The sequence below is a fragment of the Artemia franciscana genome, chromosome 7 (assembly GCF_032884065.1).
Source record: "Artemia franciscana chromosome 7, ASM3288406v1, whole genome shotgun sequence".
Lineage (NCBI taxonomy): Eukaryota > Metazoa > Arthropoda > Branchiopoda > Anostraca > Artemiidae > Artemia > Artemia franciscana.
The window spans coordinates 14,474,327-14,493,326 of record NC_088869.1 but is presented as its reverse complement, the minus strand read 5'-3'; the positions used below and the strand labels follow the sequence as shown (position 1 = coordinate 14,493,326).

At 31.6% G+C, this 19,000-nt stretch overlaps 1 protein-coding gene across 5 annotated transcripts in view; it reads left to right on the top strand.

The window, feature by feature from the left end:
• LOC136028879 (nephrin-like) overlaps positions 1-19,000 on the top strand; it is a 252,420-nt gene that overhangs the window by 116,362 nt on the left and 117,058 nt on the right. For all 5 annotated transcript variants that reach the window (XM_065706832.1, XM_065706830.1, XM_065706833.1 and 2 more), the window contains exons 7-9: positions 6,190-6,495; positions 10,104-10,243; positions 15,143-15,296. In XM_065706832.1, coding sequence (XP_065562904.1) covers positions 6,190-6,495; positions 10,104-10,243; positions 15,143-15,296 — 600 coding nt within the window. The remainder of the gene's footprint in view (positions 1-6,189; positions 6,496-10,103; positions 10,244-15,142; positions 15,297-19,000) is intronic.

Genomic DNA, 19,000 nt, shown 5'->3' with positions numbered 1-19,000 from the left:
CATATATTTATTCAGAGTAGTCATAAATACTTTATAAATGTATTTTTGACCTCTCAGGGGCTTACTGACCCTTTCCCATCTTCATAGCCGTGTAAAATCCCCCCCCCCCCTAGGAGGAAGAAAAGTTTTTGTCCTCAAATCAGGAGAGAGGGGTAAAGCTTCAAACATCTATTTATGCACCGCAATTTTTCTTTTTCTTTTTTAAGTGGTTTCTTCAGATTGTTCCTTCCGGTCAATCTCAGAAGGGGGAAAATTGCGAACAGAATATAAAATCCCCACTTTTTTTTAATATTGTCCTAGCAAACACCAAAGAGTAATTGCAATGATCCATATAATTAAGAATGATGCAATTGATAGAATGATTCTATCATTGATAGAATGATGCAATTTAAGCAAGATGGCGTTGCTCAGCACAATGCTCAGCTAATATAGTTATTATGATGTTTATTATGTAAAAGTGTAGTTATTATATAATAAAGCTGATCTAAAACAAAATATCTTGTTTGGTTTAGATTTAGAAAAATTAAATAAAAAGATAGACCTGTTGCCTTTTGAAAAAAGTGTGAAAGGAACCGAGACATTTTTAAGGAGATAATCATCTTTTCATATAGGACAGTTTCTGCTCGTTTTTAGTTTAAATCTTGTTTGTTACTTTCGATATTTTTATTTATTTATAAAAATTAATTTCGACATCAGTTATTTGGGGATATCGAGAATAAAAGTACAGCGACATCAAAATAGAAGCATGCCTTACCCATAGGACAACGAGGTTTTCATTTTTTTTTCTGTTTGTTTTAAAATTATTTAGGTTTTAGGGTAGTAGGCTACCATATTCTTTTCACTGTTGCCACGTTGAACCGTAAAAAAATAAGTAAGGCTAATTAATTAAATTTACAGATAGTTTTCGTTCGTCGAAATTCGAACATTTGTAGCCTATTGGTTCCTTATGGCATCTACTCCTTCAAAGGAAAGCTTCACTTGTTTAAGCTGTTTGGTGGGATGTGTTTTTAGCTCATTTTTAATGCTTTTAAACCCTTTTTTTGCCCCCGCTACTACTAAAGACTGCATAACCTTATATTGAGGTTTTTTTTTTCATTGGACATTGAATTCCCGATTTTTATTAATAATGTGATTTTTATTTGGATGTGATTTTTGATTTTGATTTAATGTGATTTTATGTGATTATATATATATATATATATATATATATATATATATATATATATATATATATATATATATATATATATATATATATATATATATATATATATATATATATATATATATATTTAATTTTATATAGATTTTTATATAGATTATATATATTGAGATTTTTTTTTCATTAGAAATTGAATTCCCTATTTTTATTAATATTTAATATTTGTGATTTTTATGATTTTTGTAGATAAATGTAATTTTTGCAAGCTTCCACTTTACCAATTACAACTTCCGGAGTGCATTTTCACTGTCCTTGGTATATCAAAGATCGGGCTTATTCTCTCACACAGGTGTATGAATTTCTTTTTTTTTTCACACTAAAGATAGGTGATTTTGGGGTTCACTTTGGAACATTTCAAAGTTGAAATAGCCTGCACATTAAAAGTACTGAGATTGAAATCTGTTTGACACGTGGTTACATTCAAGGACACTTCCCCCAAAAAATGTATGGCCACTGAACTTTACAGTTTATCTGCTTCACAGGTTTAAAACACAGCAATATATTCTTTTTGATATTTGTTTTCATCATGCATCTAATTCGAATATATTTTGCTTTCAATTCTCTCGTAAAATCTTTTTGTTTCTTTTACTTGTTTGTTTCTTTTACTCGAGTCTTTATATCCTTCTCTGGACAAATTGTATAGGTCAATCAATTGCTTGATTTCAAAGGAGCACGTAAGAATTGTCAACTTTATTTGACCATTAAGACTTCTAGTGATACGGTGGGGAAGGTTATTTAGAAAGTAAATTAGGTCAATTAACATTAGGGATAGAGTGTGATTTTGATTTGTCCCTGTGACTCGAGGAATATGATGAACGTCCGTGGGGTGTTGAGAAAAAATTCAGTAGAGATGCTGTCAGAGTTGCCACTAGCCAAAATGTTTGGGGATGGGGGCAATGGATTTTATGCACTGGCTGGTCATTTTTACTGACTGATTTGGGTAATATTGCTATTAAAATTAGTTGATGGTTTGTTTTTTACCAAATGGGATTGATCTTCTTCATTGATTTTGCGTCATATATTTCCATCAGCCCATTTTCCTATTAAAATAAGTTTGAGGTGCCACTATTGTACCAACTCAAATTTATTTTAGCGACTAGCTGAAACCATTTGGGGGGGGGGGTTCCCTCCATACCCCATACGTGGCGTTTTCGGTTGTTGAATGGTCCCTTGATTCAGTATGCTTACCCTGGAAGTTTGGAACCTTGGAAGTTAGCCTGGAAGTTACCCTCGGAGAAAACGAAGTTTGGCGCTTTTTTGGACTTTTCATGGATATAAAACCGAGGAATTTCTAATCTATTACTGAAGTAAAATTCTCGGGTATAAAATTCTTCTGGCATTCCAAGACGGCATTTTGAGCTCTTCGATCAAACCCCGGTGAACGACAAAACCCTGCAAAGTTCTAAAGCTATATGCATGTAAAAGTTCTATGAATTATCCTAGAAAATAGAACTGTCTATGTAAAGTTCCATGGATTATCTTTACTATCTTTATTTTAGAAAAGCTAGCCTAAATCAAGATGGGGTATTTGTCCTATACCAGCACAGTGGGTTTCATCTCAGCTAGTAGGGTTTTGCAGGGTTAGTAATATATTAGAAATTTCTCGGTTTTATATCCATGAAAAGTCCAAAAAAGCGCCAAACTTCGTTTTTCTCCGATGGTAACTTCCAGGCTAACTTCCGAGGTTGCAAACTTCCAGGGTAAGCATACTGAATCAAATGACCATTCAAAAACCAAGAGCGTCAAGTATGGGGTACGGTCGGAACCATCTTCATCTCAGGTAGTAAGGAATCCAGAGATAGAACTCAGCTGTTGCAACACACTGCGGGGTTCAGAATTTAATTCAGGTGATCATGTTATGTGTAAGCGTCTCCATGACAATTCGAGAAAGAGAAAGAGAAGAAAATACTCAAGAAAGAGAGAAAAGAAAGAAAAAAGAGAAAGAGAAAGAAAACACAAGAAAGAGATGAACATACTGTATTTTGTACTGATATAATATTTGTTGGTTTTATAAAAAACGAGTCCCAGTGACTTGAGCGATATCATTATCATGAACGGGGTCATTTAGCAGAGTTGTTAATTGATTTGTCTATAATTACTGTGCTATTCTAATTTAAAAATAGAAGATTCTAATAAGTGGCGTAATTTTGTCAAAATCCTGGAGGGGGAATTCTAGCCGATTTTCCCAAGTCTAGTGAAAATGACTAAGTGAAAAAGGAAAAAAATGAGCCATATAGTATCATAAAGGCTAAGATATACTAAAGAAAACTGCAGAAGCTTGAATAATGTAGACCTGTCTCAGTTTTGATGATATTTTAAAGACGTTAAATTTCATTTGGGGGGGGGGGCAACTTTGGCCTGGGGGGTAGTTGTATAAATACAGATTTCAAAAACCTTTTTTGTATGATTTTAGTGAATAATGACACGTGAAATAAAGAAACAAAATAGAGAAAAGTAGATGCAATAAAATGGAAAGGATAGGGGAGAAAGAAAATAAATTAAGCATAAATGCTTTTTTAGACTTATTTCAATATTTGAATTTGAGAGGAAAAATTTATTTAAAACAACTGTATTTGAAATACTGTTTGTTGCAAGATTTCAGTGAATACCGAAAGAAAACAAAAACAATAGAACGAAATAGAGAACAGATAATAACCAGAGTAAAAGCTGAAAAAAGATATTGATGCCAGGCCAGGAGAATAAAAAAGAAGCAAAATAGAGAAAATGATACAATGAAATACAAAAATAACTAAATTATAGTCATTTTTAAACCATAAATTGGCCCAACGAGAGCAATAAAAAAAAGTACAGAGAGATCTATAAATTTATTTATTACAATCTGAGCAAGATCATACAGCACAGTATTCGATAATTCAAATCAAATTATAGTAACATAAATCTTTTCCCTTGCCAGTAAAAACAACGACAAAAAAAAAGCTAAAAGGCACTAACTAAATTTAATCTCCTTTCCTTGCCACATCAGCATCATCCATACAATTTTTTTCTCATTGTAAACCTAACAAGGCCATACAATACAAAATTATATAGTAAACATCACAAAAAGTAATATAAATAATATTTCCAGAGCCTTTGGGGCAAGGGTTTTAAGCTATAGCCTGGGGGCATATAAGGCGTATATAGAAAGGGTGATTGTAAAAACTCCAGAATGGGCTCATTTGATACCCTCCCAACACTTTTTATTTTTCCCGAAATGCATCAGAGAGAAATTTTGAGATGATCATTTGTTGGCGTACAAACTTCTAAAAGAGCTCATTCTAATTGAAATGGCTAGTGCTCTTTTTACTAGTTGAAAGAGATTGGAGGGCAACTAACCCCCTCCCAAACCCACCATTTCGCCAAACACGTCCAATCAAAATTTGGGTATAGCCATTTTTTTAAACTTTGGAAGTCCAGAAATTATGTATATGAGGATGACACCCCCCCCCCTACAGCCCTCAGGGAAAGGGTTGTAAGTTACACCCTGGGGGCATACAAGGTGTATATAGAAAGGGTGACTGTATAAACTTTGGAGGGGGCTCATTGGATTGATAATCAGAAGTTCTAGTGCACTTTTTAAGATTCAAAGTGGTCAGAGGGTGGATACCACCCCCCCCCCCCCCCACCCCCACATGTCATATTATCCTGACTTGCATCTGATAGAAATTTTGAGATGGCCATTTGTTGTCAAAGAAATTTCGAAAATAGCTCATTTGATTGAAAATTGAAAGAGCCAGTGCCCTTTTTAATTGAAAGCGAATGGAGCGTAAGTAATCCCGCTTCCACACACTTCATTTTCCCAAACATATCCAATAAAAATTTTGAGATAGCCATTCGTTCAACGGAATTAACACTGGTGATCAATTAAAATATGAGGAGATCAATTAAAAGGTGATGAGATCAATTAAAATGTATCAGCCTCGTTAATCTTTTTTTGGAAACAAGGCAACTTCGTATTGCTTCAATGTTGAATGGAAATGGAGGCTTCGAAATTTCTACTTGTCAACAGAAATCGGTAATTTGTATATTATAAAAATACATGACCGGGGAGGTGATAAAGCTTTCCTACATTTGTTCACTTTTTAAGAGTGTCTTCTATACAATTCAATTTCATCTTTTCGATGTTTACTGTAACCTTGTCTGCCCTGAAATAACATATATAATTGGGATAGGTATAACTAATTATAATTTCCCCGCTTAGGAAGCCTAAGAGATGGGCTTTATCGCTTCATTTTCGTGGTTTTAAATTTCTTTAAAGTAGATGATGGTAATTAAGTTCATTTCCCTCCTTTTCTCTCTTTTTTTTATTGCGGGCTTCACTTTTCCATCATAGACGACGATTTGCCGCTAGTCCTGGTAATTACCTCATTTTCCAACACTGAGGTATTTGTTATACCTTCTTTTGAATGCGTCAAGGGAAGAATTTTCTGGGATTACCTCTGCCTGCAATCTATTCCATGTGGCAACTGATCGCCAAGCAACTCGCTTTCAGATATTCGTTTAACCTGTTTTTGTCGTATCTTGATATCTACTATCTAATAAAACAATTAACGAAATATGCTAATTTATCCTATAATTTACCTTTGTTAGATAAAAGAATTAGCGAAATATGCTAATTTATACTATAATCTCGCAATTCTTTTTTATCAATACCGTATACTTTACCAATTGTCTATTATAATTTGTGCTATATTAGACTGCCTTGAGCCTATACCCCTCTGAGAAAGGCAAGGAGGGGTGCTTTTTTGTTTCACTGGCTTGAAAGTTCAGCATGGAAAGTCAGTCTTAACTTCAGTTAAACCTATTAGGATGGCATTAGCCATATAAAATACAGACAGGCGTCATAGGCATAAACCTTAGAAAGTGAAGTACATTTTTTACCTCACAGCTACTAGAAAGTTATAGGGAATAATGATAAGAAATCTCTCTTATTCCCTCTTCGTTTATTTTTAAGTTTCTTTTTTTTTCAGTTGCACCTGATTTTGTAAAGATTACTGGTCCTACCGAAGCAAAGATTGGGGATACTTTAGCATTGGAGTGCTCAACTGGGAATAGTAATCCAGAAGCCCGTATTTCGTGGGTTGTAGATGGCAGGCCAGTCAAGGATGCAACATCTCGTGTTATCCAATCAGCTCATGGTGGCACCGTTTCAAGGTCAAATATAACCGCACTAGTTAAATCCAATGAAAGGAACTTGACGATTGCATGCTACGCTGTTATTCACGAGTTAGGATTTTCTCAAACTATTGTTGATACGAAGATAGTTAGTGTGATTCGTAAGTATATGTTTTTTATCATTATGAAAAATAGTAAGTTCAGCTCTAAAGTGGTTCAAATCCAGAAAAAAAAAAACATGATCAATATATTCAGCTCTCAACGCTGTATAGTCAAAGTTAAAATCTGTATGCTATGCTAAGTCTCCTTATCGTTAGTTTTTCTGATAGATTGTATTAAACAGTAACCTGGCTATGGTTTTTTTTTCTAAATTTAGTGAATCTAACTTATTAGTGTTTAGTTGTGCAAGAGGTAGGTTTAAAAGCCAGATAAATTATATTAATTTAATAAAAATTGGAGTGTCTTTCTAAATTCATTAACCATTCATATTTATTAAAACCTCCGGAAATTCATTTTGATTCGCAATTTATCTCGTATCGTTTTTTTTTACATTTCAGTTGACCTTCTCTGGAAACCTCAAAAATTATCTAGTTCATTCTATCACCATGGTAAAATTTGAAAAATAGGTTCTAAAGGCTCCCCTCTCTGTCGCCATATAATATAGAATAATTGCAATTAGATTAATCATTTATTAATAAAGTAAAAATATTATTATCCTTATAAAATGTAAATAAAAGAAATATTATTTCCTTATAAAATGAATCCTAATTATACAACTACTAGTACTACTACTATTATTACCAAAAACTCACTGTAGTATCAATCTACCTGAGGCCAATGCAGTGGCGTACGCTTCTCCTCCAACGCAATCTATTCGAAGCTTAACTCTTCACCTTCTTGTATGAAGCTCTAGTTTCTTTTGAATCTTCCTTATGACTTATTTCCGCCCAATACGGGATGATCCCAGACGGATGGTCAAAAGGCACAAAATAATTTGGACAGTGTGAAGTTAGAAAACAATTCTTACTACATAATATGCAGAAAAACTGTACATAACACATTAGGCATGCAGACCCGCTACATTTTATTCCCTCCCCCTATTGTTAAAATATATATCCCGAATTTGTTTCTAAAGTATTATATTTTTATCATACTTAGGTATATTTCATTAGGACTATTAGAACATTAAAACATATTAGAAGAATATTAGGTAGGGGATATTTTATACAAGTACCTTATTTTTTATAGATGTATTTGTATTATCTTGATATTTAATGCAATCAGTGCTTTTCATCGACAAGCCTGAAAAAAAAAAATCCAGAATAGTTTTGCTAAACAGTTAACAGATCAGAGGGAGTTCTAGTGGGGGGGGGGAACTTGCCCCGGGCGCAGAAATTGTTTTAGCCCTAAGTTTCAAAGAAACAATCTAACAGTTAAAATACGGTAATAAATTGGGAGGGGACGATAAATACTTTTGCCGAAGCTAAAGTAAGAAAATTTATATTTCAATAAACGGAAAATTTTGTTAATAAATGCAAATTTTGTTAAAGTTTGGCCTCAAAATTTTTGGGAGACATTGGGTGGGGGGGGGGGGGTAAATCAAGATCTTTCTCCGGGCGCAAGACCAGCCAGAACCGCCAATAAAAACCGATTTTTCACTGGAAACCTTGTTCAATATGCGTATTTATCTAAATCTCTGTAAGTTCATATTCACCTACATTTATCCCATGCTGGTTTTATTTACTTCAGCTGACTTACCCTGGAAACATCATAAAAATTATCCAGTTCATTCTGTCACCATGACTAAATTCGAAAACAAAGTTCTAAAGACCCCCTTCTCTGCCTCCTTATGATCGACTAGATAGTGCTAGAAAGTGTTTAAAACTTTTCTGGAAAAATTAGGAGAGGATTTGTTGAATTCTTTGATCTCAAAATGTCTTTCAGATGAGGCACTCTCGTCTCATTTTCGAAAGAGTCTCACGAGAGACACACAAACTGAGTTTTCTCTTTTTGAGTAAATAAAATTCGGATGTTTTGCTGATTTCTATCCTAGAGGGAGCTCTTTGACAGCTCAAGTGATAGCTTCTGCGACTTGTTTACATTTTTCTCTGGCAAGCTTTTAAAATTGAAAACAGTCGAATGTGATTTGACTTTCTTTGGAATTAGCTTAAGAAGAAATACAAATAATTGAAATTGATAACAATGGTAATAATCTGATTACAATTTAATCGCTTATTCTTCGCACCGGTGATTCCCAACATAGGTGCTACCTGGGGTGTTGGGGCAATTTGGGTGGGGGGGGGGGTGGCCATAGGTGCATTATTATGATTGCAGGTAGTATATTGTAGATCCATTTAAAATTATTGCTGAAGGCATTATCCATGGAGCACGCCAGGTTCATTCTTCTCAATAAAATGATTTCGAATATTTGTATTTTATGATCTAATAATATGTACTTTATAAAATTTCTAATCTATACCTTCCTTTCTTATATATGAAAAAGTTAGAAATATATATAAGATATGTGTATCTGTTTAATTGCTATTAAAAATTTTTAAAAAATTTATTGCCAGGAGACGCTGATTAATTTTTGTTTCTGCAGAGGGGTTTGGTAGGTCAAATAAGTTTGGATATCAGCGGTCTATACTGATAATTTAACATTGACGGTATGTCAGAATCTACAACGAGTAGGGCTCAAACCCATGTTTCTAAATTACTTAATAGGAATTTAGTCATTCTGGGATCTATAATTTCGCAAAATTCCCAATTGAACAACTTTTTTTGGATTTTATATTCATAAGCTCTCTAACCTAAAGCAAGTTGCCTTTCGAATTTGTGAATTATTTGTCAATGTTTTTTTTATATATTTTAATCTTTGCCCAAGAAAATTATAAAAAAAACTGGGTATTTTTTTTTGTCTGACTCGTAAAAAATTATCAAAATTGTATAAAAAATTGTTTTTGTTTTGTAAAGTTTCTTAATACACCCCTCCCCCCGGCTCAAACAAAAATCCCAGATATATCCTTGGTTGTAGCCTATCAAAGTTTCACTCTGCCCTATTGTTCGAGAAGGGGGATGTATAACAAAAGGGCTCTTAGATCTCACCCTAACATAGCAAGGTCATGCAAGGTCATATTAAAATATAGCTACTTGAATAATATGACCTTGCAATAAAAGCTTTAAAAAATTTTGAGATTAGTTGCTTTAGGTGATATCCAAGTACTTAACAAGAGGGTCACCCTCGAGACATGGGACATACCAGGGCAGGGTCTAGAATCTCCCTGTTTGAGATTTGGAGGTAGAGCTTATAGTTATAAATTATACAATAAAGAAAGAAAGGAAAGAATGGTAGATATACCTGTGCAAAAGGTAATAGGGGAGGAGGAGTGTTTGTCATACAGGGAAGGGGGGACTAAATCATCGAAACACTCTTTAAAAAGAAAACCCTGTGTTCCATAAAATATGCCTTTCGATTTAGAGATGTTCATAGTTTTCCCAATAGTTTTTTCGGAGTAAAAAAAAGTGGAATAAGATTAGTTTTATCAATTTTGCTAGTAGAGTCTATAATCATGGTCCGTATGTCTTAGTTTTTTAAATACATATACTTTTTTTTAATTCTTGTTTAGTCTAATATTTGAAAAAAAATGTATATATCTTCCATTGGCAACCCTCTCAATTCTTTATCCACTTTTGACACTTGCTTAGGAAGAGAACCTCACTTTTAGTATTTTTCCCAAAAAGATGTAAATCTTTATTTGTTTTATTCAAGACCCCCCACAGAAGCCAGTGATTTATGGAATATCAGACAGTAATACTGGGATACGCGAGGGAAACTTAATTCGTCTTTCATGTATGGCGGTTGGAGGTAACCCCTTGGCTCAAATTAAGTGGTTCCAGGGAAAGAAAGAGGTAAGAATCTTTTCTTAATATTGTATCAATCTTAATAAAGTTCTTTTCTTGAAGCGAGACGGATCGAGCGCTGAGGTATGGGTATGTATAAGTATGTAGTATAAGTGGTATGGGTATAAAAATGTAACATTGAATAATTATAAATGCACTCTATACTCATATAAATATACTAATGTTTATACTCTGTATGCTCACTATATATACTCCATATATACTCTTCTAGTAGAGTATACTGTATGTACTCTACTATATATACACAGAAACTCATCATAAATATACGATAAGTATATAAACATAATATACACAAAAATCTACCAAACCGTCTTTTATTTTTTCAAACACTGTTTAAAGCTAAAATTAGCTATTATATCGGTAAAAAACAACAACAAACGATTCTTCGCTTGTAGATTCGTTAATTGGGTTATGTTCGCTAAATAGATGCTGTAAAATTACAGGAGGCATACGTATTCTTGAAAAAAAAATTTTAAAGCCAGGATTAGGGTGTGCTAGCCCTCTCTCCTCTCCCCCTGCTCCTTCACCCTCTCTTTTTTCACTTTCTTTCCTTTTCTCTCTCTCTCCCTCTCTCTCTTTCATTGTGTTTATTTCTGTCTCTCTCTTTCTTTTAGGATGTTGAATATAGGTAGATTAATTAAAATGAATATATATATATATACATATACATATATATATATATATATATATATATATATATATATATATATATATATATATATATATATATATATATATATGTGTATATATATATATATATATATATATATATATATATATATATATATATATATATATATATATATATATATATATATATATATATATATATATATATATTAAAATGAAAACTAACCTTGCCAAGATCTCCTAGAGGAAATGAAATAGTGACTAGTTTTCCTCCATGGAGGGGTGAGTTCCGGGAGGGGTGAGTTAGTGGAGAGTTTTGTCGAAATCTTTGTTGATTTCTTTTTCGTTTGTTTATTGGCTGAAAATTATCCTCGTTTTATTTATGTTGTATGTTTGTTTTTGTTTTCTTCAAATTTTCGTTCTCCATCATTTTCTATACGTTATGCATATAGCCAGCTTAGTCTTAGAACCTATTTAATAACTTATTTGAAGCCATCTTATTTGATATTCCTGCGAATGTTTAATTATAACACTACTTTCTATGTTGTTTCTGTTCATTTAAGGTTTCTGTTAGTCAAACTAGAAAGTCTGTCTCCTTTGGGAACCACTACTTAATTACTTAGAAAATGTTCTCGATATCTGATTTTGCTTTCTTTTTAAGATTATTAGTGAGCTTATATTAATAACTTAAAGTGTAATCAGAAAAATATTGAATATGTGACTTAAAAAATATAATATTTTTATGAGAAATGTAACTTTTTGTGTTTTATGGTAAACTTTCAATGCTTTTATATACTATTAGGCATAAACCCTTTTTACGAGTTATGGTATAATAAATAAAATCCAACATGATACAAAATATGAGGAAATGCACAATTTAAACATCATACAAGTTTTTGCTAAAACAAATTTAGAAGTATAAACAATAACAATTTATTCACTGTTGTCTAATAAAAAAGCTTAAAATAATTTTTTTTTATTAAAAACGATAAAAAGAAACGCGGAGTTGTAAAAAAATCTTTTTTTTTCGATTTGTCGATAATTTTGCTAATTTTCGATTAATGGAAAATGTGGTATTCCTCTTTCTAAATATAAATGCCGATGATTTTTTTTCATGTTTTAATTTATTTTTAAAACCTTTTCTTTGCATATTGACATATACATATTGACTATTTACTCAACTCCCTTTCCCAGTTTTGAGAACTTTGAAAAATGAAGAAAAAAAAGCGAAAAAGTTATTGAAACTGATACAATCAAAGTATTGGGAAAAATTTACTGTCAGCACTTAACTGTAAAAGCTTTTTACTCTTTTTACTACTTAGTCTTTTTACGCCTTATTCTTTTTACTGCTAGCTGTTATATATATATATATATATATATATATATATATATATATATATATATATATATATATATATAGTGTGCAGGGTTTTATCCAGGATTTTTTTGGGGGGGCCTTTTTTCGGGGGGGGGGGGGGTCTAAAAAGTTAGAAATGCATCAGAAATTTATTTATACGCATTTTGCTAAGTTTTTCCGAGTCAGAAAGACATAATTTTTGGGGGTTGGGGTTGGGGGTGGATACCTCTTAACCCCCTCCCGTGGATACGGCATTGATGGTATGTCTTTCTTTTTCTCTTAGATCCGTCTTTTTGAATGTTAACTATTTTTTTTAAATTGTTATAGTTTAGTTTTTTTATTAATTAGCTAATTTAACTAATTAATTAATATTTAATCACCATGACACTTGGCTATTGCTTGTAACTTACCCATGTTTTATATTACGCTATTGAACCTGAGGATATACGTTAAGGTATGCGTGTAGAGACGCGAATCGCGAATATACGTTTAGGGATTCGTTTAGGGACGCGAGGACATAATTTTCTGTTCCAAAAAGGGCTTATCGGGTTTGGATCCCCAAAAGACGTAATCGAGACACTAATTACTTCCGCGAATTTCAGCTGAGATCTGACCGTCAATCCTGTAGATGTGACATGAATTTAGGGACTCAGCCTAAAAGGCTTAACTGGGAAACTTACTTGTACTTCCTGCAAAGCTTAATTCAGGTCCGATAATTCCTTTTCCTAGACATCCCGATGACAACAAAATTCAGGTCCAACATACAAAGTTCAAATAGGGATGTCCTTTTATTAGACAGTGAAAAACAGATAAAATACATATTAAAATATAGATAATAGATCGGGCTGGATAAAAAATACTTGGGGTCCGACGTAAGACACCAAATAGTACGATTACGACGCTTAATGTAAATTGCCCCTCCCCCGGTTTTTCCAAGTTACCTTCTGGAAGATGTTGATGTTGACAAGAATTGAGGGAATTGATATGCCATTGAGCGTTTGCTGTCCTTGACATAGCTTAAAAATAACTTTCGTATCATTATTTTTTTAGCTAATTAAATTAATTAGTTGAAAATTAACTAATTAAGTATTAGTTAATTAATTAAATTAACTATTTAATTAATTAAAACATTCTTTAATTGTTAAAAGAATAATAATAGTTGTCTTCATTAAGTTAGACCAATGAGACAAAGAGAGGCATATTACATATAAAAAAAAATTATATATACAAAAATATAAATACAAAAATATTAAAAAACTAAAAAAATTGTAAATATTATAAATAATATCGACTGATTACTTACGTTTTAAAAAGTGTGCTTTAATTCCAGTGGTTTATTATGTTTGAATTTCCTGTTGGTGAGTTTGGCCAAAACCTACTCTGAGTACTGGAAAATTAGAATGGCAACGCTGCCTTAATAAAATAACTTTCCTAAAGTTATGTTAAAAAAAAATGGTACTGTCTTATATATTAAATATACTACAGCTGTTTAGTTGAGCTAATTTTTAATCATCATATATATCCTTTATTCTTATTGTCTAAAAGCGAAAAGAAATCTCATATGCTAAAGTTCTTCTTTTCGAACTTCTCACCACGAAATAGTACTCATGGCTCTAATTTATTGTTTAAAATTAATCCACGGAGTTTAAAAAGTAGAAAACCAGATAATAAAAAAAATTATAATTGTCAAAAAAATTTTTTGAAGAAAAAGTTCATATACCGAATGAAATTGGCTGCTTTCGATCTATTTGGCTCATTATTTATTCTTTTCATATTAAGAATACAGCGTTGTGAGTGATGGTGGTGTCGGGTGAAATTTCCAATATTTTTTTTTGTCAAAAATAGTGGCATTTTTGTAGTGACAGTTTTCTTCACCTGGAGAAAAATTTAATAAATAATTAAAAGTATTAACTATCGTTTCTGATAATAGTAGCATAATAAAAATATGTATATTATAAAATAATAATAGCAATAATATTTTTTTGTAATAACAAAAAATGAAATGATTGAAATAAACAGCAAAATAAATTGTTTTTATGTTATGTAATTGTAATTGTTTTTATGAATTCGGCGGATTTAGTTCCACTGGGTTCATTATTTATTCTTTTCAGCTTAGAACGAAAAGAATTATATTTTTGTGAGCATCGTTGGCGTTGTATGAAATTGCAAACTCTGTCAAAAATAATGACATAGTATTCGGTGACATAATTTTCTCCTCCAGGACAAAGCAGTACAATATATTCTCCTACAACATTGTTTAATTCGTAAATAAAAAATGGACGAAGCAGTATATATTACGTATGAACAACCGTACATTTTTGTGTTACAGGAAATTTTTCTATTTATTTGTTCACGTTGTATATATATATATATATATATATATATATATATATATATATATATATATATATATATATATATATATATATATATATATATATATATATATATATATATATATATATATATATATATATATATATATATATATATATATATATATATATATATATATATATATATATATATATATATATATATATATATATATATATATATTTCTATTTAATATATCCAGATTTCTTTTAAACCTTTGGGTTTTTCCAGATAATCTTGTTTTTTTTTTTGGGGGGGGGGGAAGGGTTACAAAAAGAAACTTTACAAAACGGATCAAAAATTTATTTGCATACATTTTTGTCACTTTTTACAGTTAGACAAAAATGTTGGGGGGTTCAAACCCGTTACCCCTCCCCCCTGGATACGGTCTTGACCTTAAAAATACCTTATCTTATTTTAAATATTTCTGTTTTTCGTCTGTTTTTTAAATTGAATCTATTTACTGTCAGTATTAAAATGTAGTGCTATTTCTCACCCCCTTAATTTTGTGCATTTTTTTCTAGATTAAAGGAGAGTATGCAATAAGTGGCAACGTTGCTTCTTCTCGACTGGATTTGATGGCTAAAAGAGAAGATAATGAGAAGCAGATTAGATGCGAAGCTCATCATCCTGCCGACGACGGCCTTCTATCGGAATCAGTCAAGCTAAAAATTGACTGTGAGATAAACTTTCTTTTCGATTTATATCAAAATAATTACTCTGTCAATATTTTTTCTCTCTTATTATCTGATCTGTTAATATCAAAGTGAAAGATTTCTTATTTGTTTGAATGGAAAGCATGAGGACGTCGTCTCCTAGATTGGATTTGCTTTAGAAGCAAAATTATTTCTATGCCACTAGGGAATATTCTAGAACTTTTAATAAGTTATTTGTATGTATGTATTTTATTCCCCGCTATATAAACAAAAGCAGAGGGAGTATAAATTTGGATGAAAATAAAACAGGGAAAAATTAAATAAAACAAGAAGTAATCAGCAGTGGCCGGTTTCCAGGCTTCTCAAATGGGCTCTTAGTTCCTGAAGTTTTTCCGGATTTATACAACAAGGAAAAGCTTTAGTCAAATTCGAAGGTAAGGAACAAGGAGGAGGACGGGGCTAGTCTTTAAATCGTTTTTCGGAGTCATTCAAAATGTGTCTTGACTGGAAACTGTCTAAGACACAACTTATTGTATCCCTCCTCCGAAGGGGAACAGTCACCCTTCTGGATCCTCCACGGAGATTAATTGTCTTCTCTACGATTTTTTGTTCTATGTTCTACACATTGATATGAATTTAATCTAAAAAGAACGTTAGAACAGTTGTCAGCCAATGGCCTACTAGCCAATTAGGAAAAAAAAATGAGCTTACCTTAAGTTTCCTATTTAGGCCTTTTATTTAGCTTAATATTTAAGCCTATTTCGGTCTTGTACAAAGAATTATAAGTCACAGAACAAAAATTGCTTGTTTGCTTTGTGACTTTTCAATCAATCAATTGTTTAATTAAATTGATTAATCTGGTATATTAATAATTATAAAATTCATAAATTATCTCTTGATTTTATTCAAGTTAAAATAAATTGAATACTATTAAAAAACTATTTTAAAAACTATTAAAAATTAACTAAATTAAATGAAACAGATTTCAAATTGTTGAAAATAGATAATGTGATTAATTAGGTAATTACTCAGTTAGTTAATTAAGTTTTTCTGGTGGAAGTAAAGAGCGAACTTAAACTTAAAGCAAACTAAAATTATTGCATTGGAGTCTATACCATAAATGCACATAAAACTAATTCAAATAAAATGAATCGCGATATTTCCACAAAACTCATTTAGAAAAAAAAAACAAAAAAAAACAGCATGTTTTTTTTCAGGTTGCAGAAAATATTTTAAGCAATTAAAAAAAAAAATATGTCAGTTTTCAGGAAAGTAAAAAAAAGGAAAAAATATGAAAAATGAAACTGTGCAAAAAATATAATGTATAAAATAAAAATATTAAACACGAATAAAAAAGAATTAAAAATTTGTTCCACAAAAATAAAACTTAAAAATGAAAATGACATTTTCAGCGGTAAATCTTTGTCAAAAAAATAAAAATAAAATATTAATCAGTATTCTGTAAGTTAAAAAAAAAAAAAGAAAAAAAAATCAAGACAAGTGTCTCTTTTCTTGTCTCGTTACATCTTTAAGTCTAGTAGATGTTGTCTAAGAATCTATTTAGCACCTTAGATGTTCTTTTGAAAGCGCTAAAATAAGAAACGAAGCGATATCTGTGATTTTTTCCAAGTCGGATATAGGCTTGTTTTCCCCCTTTTATCTCGAATTTCCCCTAAAGATCTTTGTTGGATAGTGTAACAGTTTGAAATCAATCAAAAAGAAATTCAATTATATCATGTTAGAATTCTAACGGAATTGTGAGATTTACACTTTTCAAGTTCCCTAGTCTATTTTGAAATTATTAAAAAATAACCGAACATATTTTAAGATACTATGGATTTAAGCAACAGTATTTGTTTTGTTTTTTTTGCAGAGAAGCAAATGTAATATTATGAAATTGTTTGAGTAAAAAAGAAAATGCTAATAGGAAATAAATTTCCAGACTTAGAAATTTGAAAAAATAAAAAACGAAAACCGAAATACAGAATATGAATTCAAGAATTTTTTTTCGAGTTATAGGTTGAAAATGAAGGAAAATAAAATAAAATAAAATATCAAGAGCAAAACGAAAGATGAGTAGAATATAATTTAGATAAGTAGATAATAAAGTAGAATATAGTAGTAGAATAATAAAGTAAAATAGTAAAGTAGAATATAATTAGAATATCTTCAAGTTGCTTTTAGACATAATAGACGCCATGCAGTCACACATGTATCCAGACTCATTCTGTATGTTTGTGTAGATGTGGTGGCGATAGTAAATGTGGAGAAAGGGGTCGCTTTTTCCAGTGTGACTTACTATTTAGGCAAGTAATGACAAGCTTTGAAAAAAAGACTGTAGTCGTCTTTAATTGGTTCTCGTTAAATGTCATGTAGAATGTACTTACTTAGTTGTACTTGGGTCACGTTGGAGCCTTGTTCAGGCCCATCGTGACATCCAGAATTTTCCAACAAGCGTTCCTCCATCGTTCTCTTTCAAGTGTGAGTGGCTCGATCAACTGAATCCGTTGTCTATTCCAGTGATACCCGTGCTTCTTGAAACCTGCCAGTGGCTCGAGGTCAGCTCTAATTGTCGATAATCATGTCTTTTTCTGTCCTCCGGACTTCTTCTTCCAGTGCGTAAGGGGTTGGTATTTCATGCACTCTTTGATGAAACAGTCATCCGGTCGGTGCAGTGTATGCCCGAACCACCGTAGACGTCTCTCTTTGACAACATCAGAGACATGTTGTATGTCACCGCATCTTCTTCTGATGACATTAGAGACGTGGCCAGAGAGACGGAGGCCAAAAATACAGCGTAGACACTTGTAGTGGAAGATGTTTAGGTCATTCAGAAGGGTCACTCCCTAGTTCTGAGGGGCCACGTCTCGCAACCATAAAGATGTACAGAGAGGACCAACTCTATATTTATCCGGAGCTTTGTTCGAAGGGGGATTTCATTTCGCAGTCAGAGACATTTCTCAAGCTGAATGAATGCTGCCCAGGCTGCGGAGATGTGGCTTATCCATTAGAAAACAATATATGGGATAAATATTTTGATTTCGGTTTGCTTGCAGTCGGTTTGCTTGGATTCAGGTTTGCTTGCAGTCTAATATATATTAGTTACCTAAGCCCAAAAGGTATACCCCATCTGTTTCTAGAAAAAATTTTCTCATTAGATATAGTTGACATTATCCATGTTTTAATGTAACTGATTTTTAGGATAAATAATAGTACCTTTTGTGTTTTAGCAAGTTTATTAATAATATAAAGGATGACAAGTGTCATTGAATGGTTGGTAAATTTTATAGATTGATCTGTCACAAGACAATACATGGGGTGGTTCAATTCAATTGAATTTATAGCATTTTTTAAGTTCTAGGAGAGGTCACCCCTAACCTCCCTCCCTTAGATTTGCGCATTCTTGTAGTTTCAGTGTATTTTACCCACCAAAAGTTGTTAGGTACATGATACCTTATCTGTATGGATAAAATATAAACATTGTTAAATAAAGTTAACTTAGTTCATTTTCTGTTTAACTAAACAGATAATACAAGGTAATGACAGTTACCTCATAATATATGTTGTATATGTACAACAAATATGTGTTGTATCTCTTTTTTATATGGCTTTACTAGCTTGGAAACACACACATATACACATATATATATATATATATATATATATATATATATATATATATATATATATATATATATATATATATATATATATATATATATATAT